Source organism: Leuresthes tenuis, unplaced genomic scaffold (assembly GCF_036924035.1).
Source record: "Leuresthes tenuis unplaced genomic scaffold, fLeuTen1.0.hap1 SCAF_8, whole genome shotgun sequence".
Taxonomy (NCBI): Eukaryota; Metazoa; Chordata; class Actinopteri; order Atheriniformes; family Atherinopsidae; genus Leuresthes; species Leuresthes tenuis.
The window spans coordinates 6,418,824-6,433,611 of NW_027325362.1; the positions used below are offsets into that span (position 1 = coordinate 6,418,824).

General features: G+C 42.6%; 1 protein-coding gene across 1 annotated transcript in view; it reads right to left on the bottom strand.

Moving 5' to 3' along the window:
- The window catches only part of wdpcp (WD repeat containing planar cell polarity effector), an 81,611-nt gene that overhangs the window by 30,471 nt on the left and 36,352 nt on the right, over positions 1–14,788 (bottom strand). The window contains exons 9-11 of the mRNA XM_072390597.1: positions 13,938–14,074; positions 10,426–10,617; positions 1,035–1,638 (exon numbers count right to left, since the gene is read on the bottom strand). Of these exons, the coding sequence (XP_072246698.1) occupies positions 1,035–1,638; positions 10,426–10,617; positions 13,938–14,074 (933 nt within the window). The remainder of the gene's footprint in view (positions 1–1,034; positions 1,639–10,425; positions 10,618–13,937; positions 14,075–14,788) is intronic.

Genomic DNA, 14,788 nt, shown 5'->3' on the forward strand with positions numbered 1-14,788 from the left:
GTGTGTGTGCACTAACACGCAGAAATAGGGTGTGTGTGTGTGTGTGTGGTGGGGAATTATCATGGAAAAAAGACGTGCAGTGACTTTCTTCATCAAAAACCTTGGCAGACGATCAGAGGAGTGTAAGCTATTGTTGGAAGACACCCTCCCCTTTCACTGTGCACACAGACAAACACAGTCGAATACACACATCTCCCACCTTCCACTCCCCCCTCCCCCCACACTCCAGCTTTCAAACTTCAGCAGAGTTGCGAGCCACTGTCACATCTTCTTTCCAAAGTCACAATTAAAGATGCCGCATGTGTGTATGATCGTGTGCAGGTGTGTTAGAGGGTAGGTGGCTGCTTCGGAAAAATTTTGATTGGCAAACTTTATCTGGGGGGGCCCGAGGGACCGCGCAGCCCCTGTAAACGATTTATCGGAAAAATGCATCCCAGAATGCACCTGGGGGGCCGGTGCCCCCGGGGCAATTATTGAATGACCTCTGAGAGCGTGACTCCTGCTAACCTTCCCGCCCGTCAACAAATTAACTTTCTTCAGCAGAGAGCAGGTATGAGGACGACCTGTCCAGATCAGATCCAAAACAGAGGAGGAGTCGATGAAGGGAGGAGGGCACCGGCACTGCCAAGAGGTAACTCAGGTGGTGTGAAAGCAGATCATTTACACATAAGAGCAGATTAAATAACAACAAATATATCAAATTAAATGTGAGAAACAGGTTAAACCTGATCAATAGTCATCGTTAATCACTGATTTTTTGTACATTTGTCAAAGTTGTGGCTTCATAGGTCATTTTTAATGTCTAATATAAGATTTTGAACATTCGCTTAAAGCTTTTCAGATGTGAGTAGTTTCAGGTTTCACCTTTTGTTTTGCTTTAACTTGAATGTCTCAGAGCAAAAAAAGATTTTTTTTTCTTATAAAATTAACAATTATTAGAAAAGTAATCCAACAATATCCGGATTTTTTTGCAGTTAAACCAAGAGCCTTATCGTAATTTTGTTAAATGGCTATTTTAATCTTCTTTTACCTACCTAGTCTTAATTTCAGGACTGCTAGCGGTCCCCCATTAAAGACCAATGTTAGCATATCTGTCCCCTCCAGACTTCCATCCAGGCCTGTCCCCCACTGCAGTCCGGTCAGGCCTCCAGAGCAGCGCAGGTGCTGAGCTAGTCTTAATGTGGCTGCTGGAGCTACCTCTTCCGCAACCAGTGCCATATTTACAGGTGCCAAGCCCACATCAAAGCACATCAGTTCCTCCTGTCCTCCAGCTACCATGACAACAGCCCCAGCGGGGTGCCAGGCAAGAAGAGTGGGTGGCACAGGGCATGAGGCCAGGAGCGAGACCCCCCGTCTCTGGTCGTAAAGGACTAAGGAGGAGTCGCTTAAGCCCAGGAGCAGTGTGGTTTCTGAGGGGTGACGAGAACAGGAGATGGGATGCGACGGTAGCGGGATGCGGGTGACCGACAGTCGGTGCAGGCGCCCTCGTGCGCATTCGTACACGCAATAGTCAGCACAGGAGCCCTCTCTGAATCCCTGAGGTCCTGCAGGTAGCTCCACCGTTAGCATCTGGTAATGTTGGAGTTGGCTGAAGCGGCAGTCCAGGGGGCTTCCTTCTGTCCGGACAGAGCTGAGGACCTGAAAGAAGAGACACCAGTTTCAGTGAACGTATCCAGTTGGCTCAGCTGACGCATACTCAAACCTCAAATTTTCACTGAAGATGCTGCGTCTCAACTGTCCGCCCTGAAACTGACAGCAACAATTCACAAAAAGGAAAGACTGATTCATTAAGGCAGCTCAGCCTCTACCCTACTCTAAAATATTAAAGTAGCAGGATAAAGTGCATTCCTTCATGTTGTCATGGTTATAGGTTTGTAACCTATAGTAGTGACCAGATGTAGTCCTCAGAACACTGAAGCTAAACATGCTATTACTGGCTATGGGATAAGAGCTGTTTTCGGCTTGTTTTAGCAGGCGTTTGTGTTTATAAAAATCTGTCTAACATTCTACTTTTGGAGTAAAAATGTCATAATTTGGATTCTCTCAGAGCAAGACTGTCCCTGCTTTTACCTCCCCCTTTTGGGAGGCTTTTGATCAGAAGACAATTGTTTATTCAGTGGATAAAATACCTAAACTTTGCTTATTCCATACTACACAGCAACTTGCATGCACTAGCATGGGGTCAGACCAGCTTACACAGCAGAGAACACATGAGCATGAATTACAAGAAACATTACGCTTTCTCATAGAAAACATTACTATGACGTCAGTGCTGATGGGTCACTAACCACTTTAATCAACACAATAGCACATTATATTGTTGTTGCCGTACATGTTCTCCTACTTACAACTGGATTTGGACTTGTTCCGGTATTTTTCTGAGCTAAACATTTGCTGAATAAAGCAGGGAGGCAAACAAAAAGCGAGGTAGAACATCCACGAGAAGACTAAGATAGAAAGAAGTGAGTTGTGAAAGAGCTTCAGACCCCCTGGAGACAGAGGAAATAGGACCTTCCACATTGCTCATAAACACCTAGCTGTCAATCAAGAAAGCTAATGATAAGAGAGCCATTTTAACTCAAGGTCAACAACATCTTCTCCCTGAGCATGCCATGGCTTGGCACCCAGTGATAAACAACCTCCAGTGTTTACCTGTGTGAGGAGCCAAGAGCTCAACACTCGAGGATGAAAAGAAACAAGCTTTCTTCTGGTGATATGTGAGGAAATCTTGGAATTATTTGACCAAAGGTGAAATCCACAATGTAGAATATTTGCTTCTGGCCTACAACCAGTTGGTGGGCACAAAGGCCCTGCTAAGCAAACAAGCTCTGACATTGAAGAAGATCCATGTCACGGGTGGCACTGTTGATAAAAAAAAACACCCACATCGAACCTGGAGCAGAAGGTGGATGACGGGGGAGACAACAGCCTGTGCTGAACAGCAGTCCAACACTTCCACAGTCACTAACAGAGCTTTTTAGAAGGGATTTCACCTTACCAAAGCCTCTATCAGAGCCTTGCATTGACCATGGCAGCTTTAGCTAAATGAGCCCAATTCTTTTCGCCATGTAGACAGAAAGAGGGATCGGCTGCCTGCCCGTCTTCTTTTCCTTTTGCAAAGCTGCTCGGCCCAGTTTTTTGGCAGGCACTGCCAAAAAGGGACTTAGAGGAAGGAAGAGAGGAAGGCTTTTTTTTTTTTTGCCTGCCCATGGTCTACAGCAGGAGAGAAGCAGATGACTGTCCTCCTGAAAGCTTTTTCTTCTCTATAATCCCTCAGAGCTAGCTCCTGCTGCTCCCCGGGGGGTGAATGCTGTGTGCGTTTATTTGAGGCTGCAGGCAAAAGGTGCTCAGTTCAGGTAAAAGGTGGTGTATCCTTGGGAAAGCTACACTTCTGCAGGGACAAAGTGACACATGTGTTAAATAAACAAGAACACAAACACATGGCGGACGAGGGTCCACTGAGTCCATCCCACAGAATGCTGTCGGAGGAATCACACGACCTGCTTCGGTGCAACAAACCACGACCCCCTCCAAAACCGCATCTCATACTCTCAACTGCTCATCTCATGCCCCGTTTGCTGGTGCCCACGGCCTGCTGTGCCAGCATGCCAACACGGCACAAACAGGGGGAGCAGCTGATTCAGCCGTGTGTCCGCTGACAGGTTGCTGTCCAAGGAAAGGAGAAGGAGGAGGACACCATCAGCAGTTCTACTGCAGCGACTGTTCAGCCCACAACGGCCGATATTTCCAGTAGTTCTGAGAAACACAACAGGCCACAACCATGTATGATGTGGGAGAAAGAACACAAATCCACACTTCATGTGAGTATTTATTAGATTTACAGTATAAATTTGATGCATTTAATGACTTTTGGTTATTTCCCCATCAAAGTTACTATAAGTATCATGAAATTCCCTGCTGGACACCTCTGAACTGTATCAAACATCAGTGGATGTGCTCCTGCCGAGACGTTTCTGGATATAAAATATTACAAAGTTGTATCTATTTACTGCACAGCTGAAACAGAAACTTTATTGATCTCTAATAAATCTCATAACTGTATGATATATTTTTCATCTCTACATATCTGACTGAAGATGCTCAGATGCACTGGTTAGGAATCCAAAATAAATGAAGAAACATACACAAACAGGGAAACATCCATGAGGACCTTTCAATGAACAAAGGACACCAAGGAGTGTAAATACGGAGGAAAGTAACAGCAAATGCAAGGCAGGTGTGTGGCAATCGGTAAACAAAGACCAGGTTAGTGACAAGAAAGTAAATCTAATCAGAATCTAAAGGGAACGAGCTCCTACAAAGCTACCCTGAAGACAGAAATATGATGAGGCAAATACACAGAAGCGTGCCAAAAAAAAATGATAACATGAGAAAATCAACACCAATCTAACGAAAGCAGAAGATCTTAATAAAATCTTACTAAGGAGCAGGAGGAGTAAAGAAGACTAGAATACACAACATGGAAGGACAAATGACAAGATTAACACTAAAACCAGAAAACAAGGAACACAGAAACCCTAACGTCCTTTTAATAAAGTGACAACTAATATTTCACCATCTGTAGACAACTGTTATATCTTAGAAATGATCATAATTTCCCTGTGAAAATAGCTTGAGACCAATTAATACTTGATTCTTAATTATGTGACACATATTTCACATGTATGAAGGGCTGCCACTGTTCCTCTAAGAAAAGCTTTAAGGTGCTTATCGAGGTCTTTGTTTGGAACAGATCAGGAATGTCTTGAGCTCCACTTGAGTTGAAGTTTGCATTAAACCAACATGTAATTACAGCCCGAGATTAAGAGCAACATCATGATGAATACGGCTGATTCAACTGATAAACATATTTAACACCATGCTGCACCTTATTTTTCTTTCCACAGAGCAGAGGCAAGCAAAATGCTCCTGAAGGCAACACAGCTGATTAGATTAAAGACGAGTCAGGACCTGCAGGGTTTGTGGGGTTTGAATATCTCATAAACAGAAACTCTTAAACTGCTAATGCTCCAACTGCTGTCAGCATCAGACAAGCTGCTTGTCGTAGGGTCTCTACATCAACCTTTTTTTCAATTTGAAAGCATGCCTGTGTGTCTTTTTAGAGCAATTTGACCACAGCTGACTTGAACTAATTGATAAAGGAGGCGCAGTCCTACATTCATATAAACCCATAGGTTTTTGTCTCAGAGTTATGGAAATTGTAGGAATATTATGAGTAAGGTCCATTTTAGCTGTCCCTGTTTCAGTGGATCTGCCTCCTTCCTGTTCGTTGCTATCAGTCTTTTAGCCGTCATACATCCAGTTGTTAAATTTTGTTTTATAAATTTTGAACAGAGCTCTTTCAACAACACAGTTTGCAACAGATTGCAATGAAGAGTCTAGGCAGTAATTGTACCTGGAGATTGCATAAGAGTTTCCCAAAATATCTTATATGATCTTTTAATACCAGGAGAGGATGCTCAGCTTGTCTGAAACTCTTTTGTTGTTATTGAAGCACCACTTTGCATTCTTATTTTAACTGCTAACCATTTCTATAAAATGTAGTTAGTTGTGCTGTGAATATGTATGAAAGTGCCTCTTCAGCCATAATAGAAGGCAGCTACAGCAGGTGCAGATTCAAACTGTGTCAAACTGTGACCACGTTTGACAGGCACTGAGTCAACATATGACAACCACTACGTGTTATTTTGAGTGGGACGCCATGAAGGCGCCAGCACTCGGAATAGAAGCAATTTAGAAGTTTAGTCAACATTATTTTCTAAGGAAGTCAGGAAGATTTACAGTTGAGTCAGGATTCATTTACCACCATATATGACCGCTAGGGTGATAAATGAATGAAGTATATGCCAACTAAAGCTTGAGTAAAGCTTCATTCAAAGCTTCAACTGTGTCTCTTCGGAAGAGAGTATAATTTTAAAGAATAGTTGCATAGATGCACAACTGTAGTATTCGTTCATGAGGTCAAAACTCTGTTTGTCTGGGAGCTCTTCAGAGTTTTTTGCGGCATGTGAAAGTACAGTATTCCATAATCCTGGAAGCATAAATTAGGAGCACACTGTGCAAAAGAGACTGAAAAGGAGGGATGCAGATGGACAAAAATACACACAAAAGGTGATGAGAAGAGGTGGAAATGGAAAAGAATAAAGAGACAGAGCAGGGGAAAAGAAAAAAGGGAAATGAAATGGTGGTGTGGAGAGAAAGATGCAAAGAGAGCAGAGACTGGGAGAGAAGGAGACAGACAGAGAAAGACCTCTAGTAAGTAGCTTTCTCCTGGTTATTGGTTTCAGTGACTGGTCAAAACTATTCTTCTCCATTCTTCTCCTCTCTTTCTCGCCGCCACCTCCCCCCCCTCCTCCTCCATGGCGTGAAAGATAAAGCGGACGGGCCCAACTGTGTGGCTGGCCCTTGTTCACAGCAGTGGCCTTTTGAAGCCAATTTTCCAGCTCACGGAGCAGAGAAAGACAGGGAGAGACGGATAGAGAGAGACGGAGGGACTTGGAGGAGAGTGGAGGGATGAGGGCTGTTGAGGGTGAGCGTGAAGGGGGGGTTGTTGGGTGGGACTGGGAAGTTTCAGGCATGTGAATTAGGGTTAGAGTTGCAGTACTGATGTGAGAAAATGCACGGTCACAGTGGGATAACAGACCGAAATATTCCTGATACCTTCAGTGCTGCAGCTGAACACAGAACCAGACTCAAAACTGTACCAGAAAGAGGCAGAGGTCACATGACACTTTCATGGTACAAATTATTTAGCGGTACATTGCTAAATTGTGCTTTTAACTGCAACCTTTAATTCTCCATATTAAAACTGTGGCTTTATCTGTTTTTGAGACAAACTCACACCATTAATTCATCTTCAAAAACACCAATTCTCGTAATTTTAGTCTTCCAGAAAGACAAATAAAGTAAATATTACAGATTTCTTAAAAAAATCCTATTCAACTGTATGTACTAAGCTAAGAGAAGACGGCAGAAACGACACAAATACAAAGAGTAAGGTGGCAAATAACAGGATGTCACACGCTTAAAAATCAGAAAAAGTATGCTCACAAACAGCCACATAAAAATGAATAAATAAAATGAATTTTTAAAAAATGAATTAAGATTATCAAATTCCAGGAAATGGCTTGTGCCCGTGTGTTTGTTTGGGGGGGGGTTGGCAAAGGAGGGAAGCATGAAGGAAGAATCATTAAAAATGTTAACTGCCTGCATAAAACTGTGTATGTTTTCCTCTCTTTCCCACCCCCCACACCACTGCATGCCGTGGCTCCACTTATCAGCATGAAGAGGAGGAGGGTGGGGGGGGTGCATACGAATTAAGACCACATAGGGAAAGAAATCAGACTTTTTTAAATACAGAGAGACTGGCTAGAAAATTGGCTTAGTGCGGCAGATAGCGAACTGAACAAAAGGAACATATATATGAGCTTGAAGTGATTGAAGTAGCTGGCGTCGCCCGATGTGTGCCCGGCGTTTGATTCCCGCTACGGCTCTTACATAAACTGCTCGCTTAATTTCACACCGCGCATCTGAAAAATGACAACAAACGCTTTCATTAGAGCGCGATGCCGCAGCCCCACGAAGAGACTTTAATGTTCTTGTAGCGAGGAGGAAGGAAGGAGGAGAGGAGGACAGGGAGAGGGGAGGCGGGGTGGGATTGAGGGGAGGCGCTCCGAGGACACAGAGAGACTCAAACTAGGTGAAGGAGTGTGATAAATGTGGAGAGCGTTCCAAAAACAAGAAGCAGAAAAAAGCAGCAAACAACACCGGCTTTGATTATTTCAATATTCATGTGGCCCCCTGCCTCCCCCACCTCCAATCCCTCCCTTATTCTCTCCTGCGTGAATTTGTTTTCCGAGCATGGAATTGGTAACGCTCATCTTCCCTCCCTTCCTCTCTCTCTGCTGTGGTGAATATTTTGCATATTTGAGCCGAGGTAAAGGCACGAGGAGTGGAGTTAAGCTCGGTTTGGTAATTTGGGATCAGGGCCAGTCCTGCACTGACACAGAATTTGGTAATGGGTAGGGTTTTGCCAGAGGCCACGAGGATGTATGTTTCAGTTTATGTGTGTGTGTGTGTGTGTGTGTGAGAGGGAATGTGTAGGCGTACCGCAGCTTAGCTCTCCCGCCTATTTCATATGGTGATGCATGAAGGTGCAACACAGAGGTACCACCCTTGAGGTGACTAACACACCATCCCCAATCCCCTCCGTGACAACACAGGTCTCTGCTCAAATCTACAGCTTTGTTGCCTCTTTCACTGCGTGTCTTGCGAGTGCCTCAGAGTTTGTCGGAAATATAAAAATAAATAGCAGGGGTTATGCTTTATGTAACTAACTTTAAGGCTTCAAACCACATTCAAAGGTGTCTAAAACCTTTAAAATGTCAAACTTCCATCGTGGAAACTTGCATAATTTGATGCTTTTTTCAGGCTAATTGTTTTGCTTTTGCTGTGCTTCGATATTTGTTAAAGTAATTTAGACCTAACATAGCCTGTCTTCAGTACATTGCTGTGCCAATAATGAGAGGTGACGCAAAAAGATGACTCAATTTAGCATGTTTTATACAAAAGAACATCCATAGCCTTCAAATGATTGAATGAAATGAAGTACTTAAGAAGACAGAATGTGAACAAGCACAGTAGTTAATGTGCTTACAGTCAGCATCACTTCAATAACTTTTTTTTTTTACTGGATACGTGCTGATGTAAAATCGGTGACTTGTATACTTAAATTCCTTAAGTTTTAAGCTAAATGAATGAGATGTTTAAAAGAAAGATGTCTCCTTTCTATTTGGACATGATTTCCTTTGGTGAGAAGGACACAAAGGCAATAAGTGAGGTCAAGGACCAAATAAAATTCAGTGATCTTTAATTAACTCTGCATTTATCCATCCACGTGATTTCTGTCACTCATCCAAGTCTGTGTTGCTGTAGCAACAAGCTAACGAGCCTTGTCCAGGATCTAAAGGTGTTCCAAGGGAAGATGAGACATGAAATCCCGACAGTGTGATTTGAGCCTGTCATGTGATCTCATAGCTGTAGTGCGCCGTACATTTTGGCTGCTTGAGTCTCATCTGAGTTTCTGCCTCATGTGAGAGTCAAAACCTACCAGAGAGTGACTCCAAAATTTTTTCATTTGCCTCTTCACAGTTATATCTTGAAACAGTACTCAACCCCTGCTCCCCCAAACCCGACAGACTGATCTCAGGTTCTGTTATATCGTTAGTCGACTAATACTGTGGATTGATCATTTGATTTGCCACCTAGAAAACAGACAAAAGATCTCCACAAATTGATTTTGCTGCCACAGATCCACAGAAACTGTGACAACCAGGAGTTTGTTATAGTTTCTGTCCATACTACAGGAACTGTGGAACATCATAGCTCTTACTTAAATTCATATCCTCACAGCAGTTTAATTCAACTCAGTGTGCTTTATCTTGAGTCACATTCATTTAAGCATAAACAATACAATAACTGTAAATAAAACGACAGTATGCAGTCAGAGTGCTGCACAAGTGCTGCAGTTAACCAAAGACTTGTACGGACGGGAAAAGTTTTAAGCTTGGTTTTAAATGCAGATACAGTGGTGACAGACCTCTGGTCAGCAGGCAGTACCCTTGGACTTGGATCTAATTCTGGGTTCAACTAGAAACAAACCACACCAAACAGTGTCAGCACACACTGATGAGTCGAACACATGTAAGCGGCACAGACAACGGTGTTAACACTGGTAAAAGGCTGGCCGTGTAAAAAAAAAGGCTTAAGAAATGGAACAAAACACAGCAAAATGGACTTATAGTGAATTCGAGGCTCTAGAAATATCTTGTGAATGTGAATTTGAGGAAATACAATAGAAAAGTGACTAGTCTACCATCTGTTGGGTGGCTAATACGCACATTACTTCAGCAATCCTATTGGCAGCATAAATGAAAACAGACAAAAAGCTTTTGAAGGGATATTCCTCTCGGGGGAGCTTCTGTGTGAGCCCCCATTATCTAAAGGTATTCCCAAGAACTGCTGGGTCTGAAAGCACCTCAAGAGGACTCTGTTATAAAGCTTTGCCAAGCCAACAAATATCAATGTGATATACAAAATCAGTCGAAAATCCCAGTTACTTCCTTGTGATTTGAAGAATATACTTGTATGGTTGTGCCTTCATACTTTCATTGTAGTCTATTAGACAACAATAACTCAACTTCAAAACAAGAGCATGGCTTAATTAATTGATGTATGCCTCATATTTTTGTATGAACAGACTATATCAGCACAAGAACAGATGCTAGGAATTATTGTCTTGGTTTGGTTGGTGATTCGTTGAGTTTATTTGTGGTATTTACTGAGAAATTAGATTTTCTTTTATGTTTTTAACAGTAGATATACACAGGAAATGCGTGCGTGTACCTTGAGGCCTTCAGTAGGCGAGCAGCTGATCAGGACCAGGTTGTGTCTGTTCGTGTCTGTGGGAGTCCACTGCCACAGCTCCTCCCCGGGCTCGTCCAGCTTCCACCAGCAGAGCGCCACATCCTGGAGACGGTTCAGAGCCACATGTCTGTGGAGTCTACGACCCCGCCCGCCCACCTCCACGCACTCCACCTGGACACAGAAGCACACATGGAGTTTTCCTGTATGTGCTGCGCAGAGGTAAAACATTCCTTATGAAGATGGGGAAGTTATTGGAGTGTTTCAGTGATTAATCCATTTGGTTTCACCTTGCTGGCGTGTTTTTAGCCCCCGAGGGCTCTCACGCGTTCACATCTGAAGCCCCAGACGTCTTCCTTGTCCTTCCCCGATTCTGTTTTTGTTGATATCTGAGGTTGTGTTTTTTTTATCTTCCATTATTAATGTCTGTGAGGGTTTCGTTCTATCGGGCTTGTTGTTTCAGTGATGTGCATATTTTTGGGAAGGTCCGCCACGCTCTACGGGCCACAACAAAGAGACGCACAGTAATGAGCTCTCGTGGCGCTTCGGGGGCGGGGGGGTATATGCACTCACACAGACACACATACGTGGGCTTCTGCATGTATGTACACAAACATAATTGCATAAACAAGCAGGAACAGTGGTGCAAAAACACACTTTTATAGACTTAACGTGCAGACTCACACACACCGTTCAACAATTCAGAAGCACTTCTAAAGGAGGTGAAATTACAGGTCTTACACTTTGACCCAACCCTTTCATATACACCACTGCTCATTCCCACTTCACACACACATGCGTGGACACACTCACGAGTACGATATACATACAGGCCTTTCATACACTCTTTATCTCCAGTCACACTCACTAACACAATAAAGCTGAGTTGATGGCTGACACACATATATCCATGACCTCTGTCATGATGCAGAAGAGTGGCCAGGGCCTGGAAGATAGTGGGAGGACGGAGGTGAAGGGGGAAAAAGAGAGAAGAATAAAGGGTGTTAATGAGGAAAAATCTGATTGTTTGGATTTGGGAAGAAGAGTAAGAAGAAGGCAAGAGAGGTGACGGCTGCTTTTATGCATTGCAGCTTTAGGGGAATGAGAAAAGAGGAATAAAACATGCCTGAATTAATGAAAGAACGAAGGGCAAAATCAAACAAATACCAGGAGAAAGAAAAGAATCAAGAATAATTGGAATTTTTGTAATAGATCAATGAGAGTTTTGGGCAAAAACAAATCTTTGAAACCAAGGAAAAGAGCAATGAGTTGTAACATCCAAATCTCACCAACCTGACATGTCAGGAGCACGAAATACGGGAATGTTTCCTCACAATTTAACGTGTTACTACAAAAAAAAATGGCTTCAAAGCCCAGAAACATGCAGGAATTGGTCAATTTACAAGCTGTGCTGTATGAGAAGAGGAGATTTGAGATTCAGTGGTCCATGTCTGCCCTCCTTGCCCCCTTGGATGGGAAATTTGCTTTGGACACAGAATATGCCTGAAAATGATGAAAGTACATATGATGATAAAGGGAACAAAGAGTTTCCCCGAACAGCTGAACAGGAGATCACTGACAGATTAGAAATGAAAAGGAGGGGGGAAAAAAATCAGAAAATCACTGGGTTAATAACACACTATCTCTCTCCCCGTATGCCCCCTCCATCCCTACCCATCTCTTCACTCTTTTTTACTGCTGGCGTTTGCTGGTCAGCAATAATCAAAAACCACTTTCTGTGGGCCGGATTAGTTTAGCCCCCCCTCAACGCCCCCTACTCTCCCTTCTCCAGCTTAGCCCACTGGACCAGGGCGATGTGTATGTGTTTGTGCATGTGTGTGTGTTTGTTGAGGGGGATGGGCAGCTGAGTGTAAGTCGCACGTGTGTATGCTGCAGGTTATATGCATGCATGTGCATGCACACCGACAGAGGCGTGTGCAGTGTGGAGTGGTGGTGGTGATGAAGGGGGTGTCTTATCAGGACTTTGCTGCTGGAAACAGATGCACTGCAGGAACGATTGCTTTCAGACACACACGCGTATCACAACGCACGCGCCCACACGCGCACCTCAACAAAAGTGCCTGGCAGTAATGTGATAATGCTAGGGTTAGCGGTTAGCCAGCTACTGGAGGAGGACATAGTGCAGCTCTGTTTTAAGGGGAAGAACATGATGAGATCTATTACGAACATCCACAAAACACCCCCGGATCAGACTGAGCTCTACACATGCTTATATGAGAGATTAATACACAGGAAAGATGAAGAGTAACGTCTGAATTTAAAGTGTTTTTAAATATTTGCACAATCTGTCAGCTAAGCACCACTATTCTAGTCTGTTGTTTCCTGGAAAATATCTAAAAATATTGATGATTCATTCTGGATTAGACAATATTTTGTATTTTTTAATGTGAAAAAAAGAAATTTCTCAAATTTTGAATGGTGTGCCTAATCAGGCCACTTGCTCTGACCAATCAGAAAAGGCTGGGGGTACAGCCTCCCTAACTTTTATTTCTTAAAGGAAATGTGTATTTTTTTTACTTAAATATTTATTTGAAGAGAAAAATGTTGCAACATTGGCAACAGTACGACAAACAATGATTTCCTGTGATGATTATCCTAAACATACACAGGATATACTGAGACTTTGAGGTATGAATTGAGGTTGGGAAACACCCCTTATGTACATAAATTGTCCCACCTATATAGATTCAGTTTGTAGTGAGCTAGAGTAAATAGTTAACAGCTAATCTGCACACTAAAATCCTTACCAACGTAAAGCTGTTTTTTGTGGTTTCACAGTTTTTTGAAGCTTTAAAGCTGGTAATGTAGGTTCCTGTTTCTCTGTCACATTGTTTTTACTACTGACCCGCCCCTTTAGGGCACTAGCGGAAGGTTTATTTATTCCAGTAGGAGACCTTCTGACCAGTTCTTTTGCTCCATTGTGGAAATATTCTTTCCCTCGTGTAAAAAGTCTGACATTAAGCTTTGTACAAGACCTGTTTGCATCTCTGCAGCGCACTCAAAATATGAACAAGTGATGCAAATTTAAACTAGATACATGTAAATTTCAAAGTTTACTGATAAAAAGAAAACAATCCATATCCAAATCTACTTTCATCCAGTCACGTAACGTTCACAGCACTCAAATCTCAACGCTGAACTTCTGTAATATTTATACCAACAGCACAGCTTGTAATGTGGCAACTTGTTGTTGTATTGTGCCTGCTGGAGGAGCTGTGATTGAACTGTACTATCTTTAGTTTTAAAGAGCCAGATTTCACGTGACACTGATCCAAGAAAAACATTTTAGAAGTGTTGCAAATCAGGTGGGCTGAAGAAAGAAACTGGCAGTGATACAGGTTGACTTGTCAACACTTCTGTTTTTCCACTGCTTTGTTCTGATCTCCTTTTTTATACCCGTTTCTGCCTCATAATTGTCAACCTAAAAGCACACAGACAGCACACACACACACCATCAATGTGCTCCACCGTACCTTGATTTCAGAAGGTGAGAGTTTGTCTGTTCGCCTGCCAGTCTCCGGGGAATCCTGGCTCTTTTTGTTCAGGTAGACTGCAGTCACTTGGCTCTGCTCCAGGAAGGACAGCAGAATCAGCCGATCGCTCAGCACCGCTTGGGATGACATCACCACACATAATGTCATGATTCAAAACAAAAAGGACAACAACAGCTCGATGCCGTTCAGATCAACCTTTAAAATCTGCGCTCTTCTTACATCACCAGTGCCATGTTAAAAAGAAAATTTTGATACAAGGATGGATGTTGATGCATTTTAATCTTCTGAAAACATCCTAAATTAAAGAAACAACCAAAAGAATTTACGTCATTTTGCTTTTATTGGCAACTGTTAACCACAATTTGGAATACAGCAGTGACTAACACAGCCTTACAAATCTGTCTGAATAGGTTTTTTTAGAATAGTATTTTTACAATGATATTAAAAAGCTGTATTAGCAGTCTATAATTGTTCATATCTGGCCACATATTGCCATGCGAGAGGAGAAGACTCTGGAGAAGGTTTGCTAACTGAGTTATAAAGCTAAATTATCAGCTTATCCAGATAAAAGACATGCGAGTTAGAGCAGATTATTTCTGCTTTTCAGCTCGTTGCAGAGTTGCATTTGTCTTTCAGCCATTTAGATCAAACACTGTTGAATGTTTAACTCTCCTTCCACAGAGCTTTTATGGAACTTTTAATCTAATATGTTTTCCTCATCAGTGCTGACTTTTGTAGATTATTTTGGTGTCTCACAGCTTCCTTCTTCTTTCCTTTCCACCTAGTTTACTCCTTTCCTTTCCTCTCCAGTGCCTTCTGTCTTCTTTGTA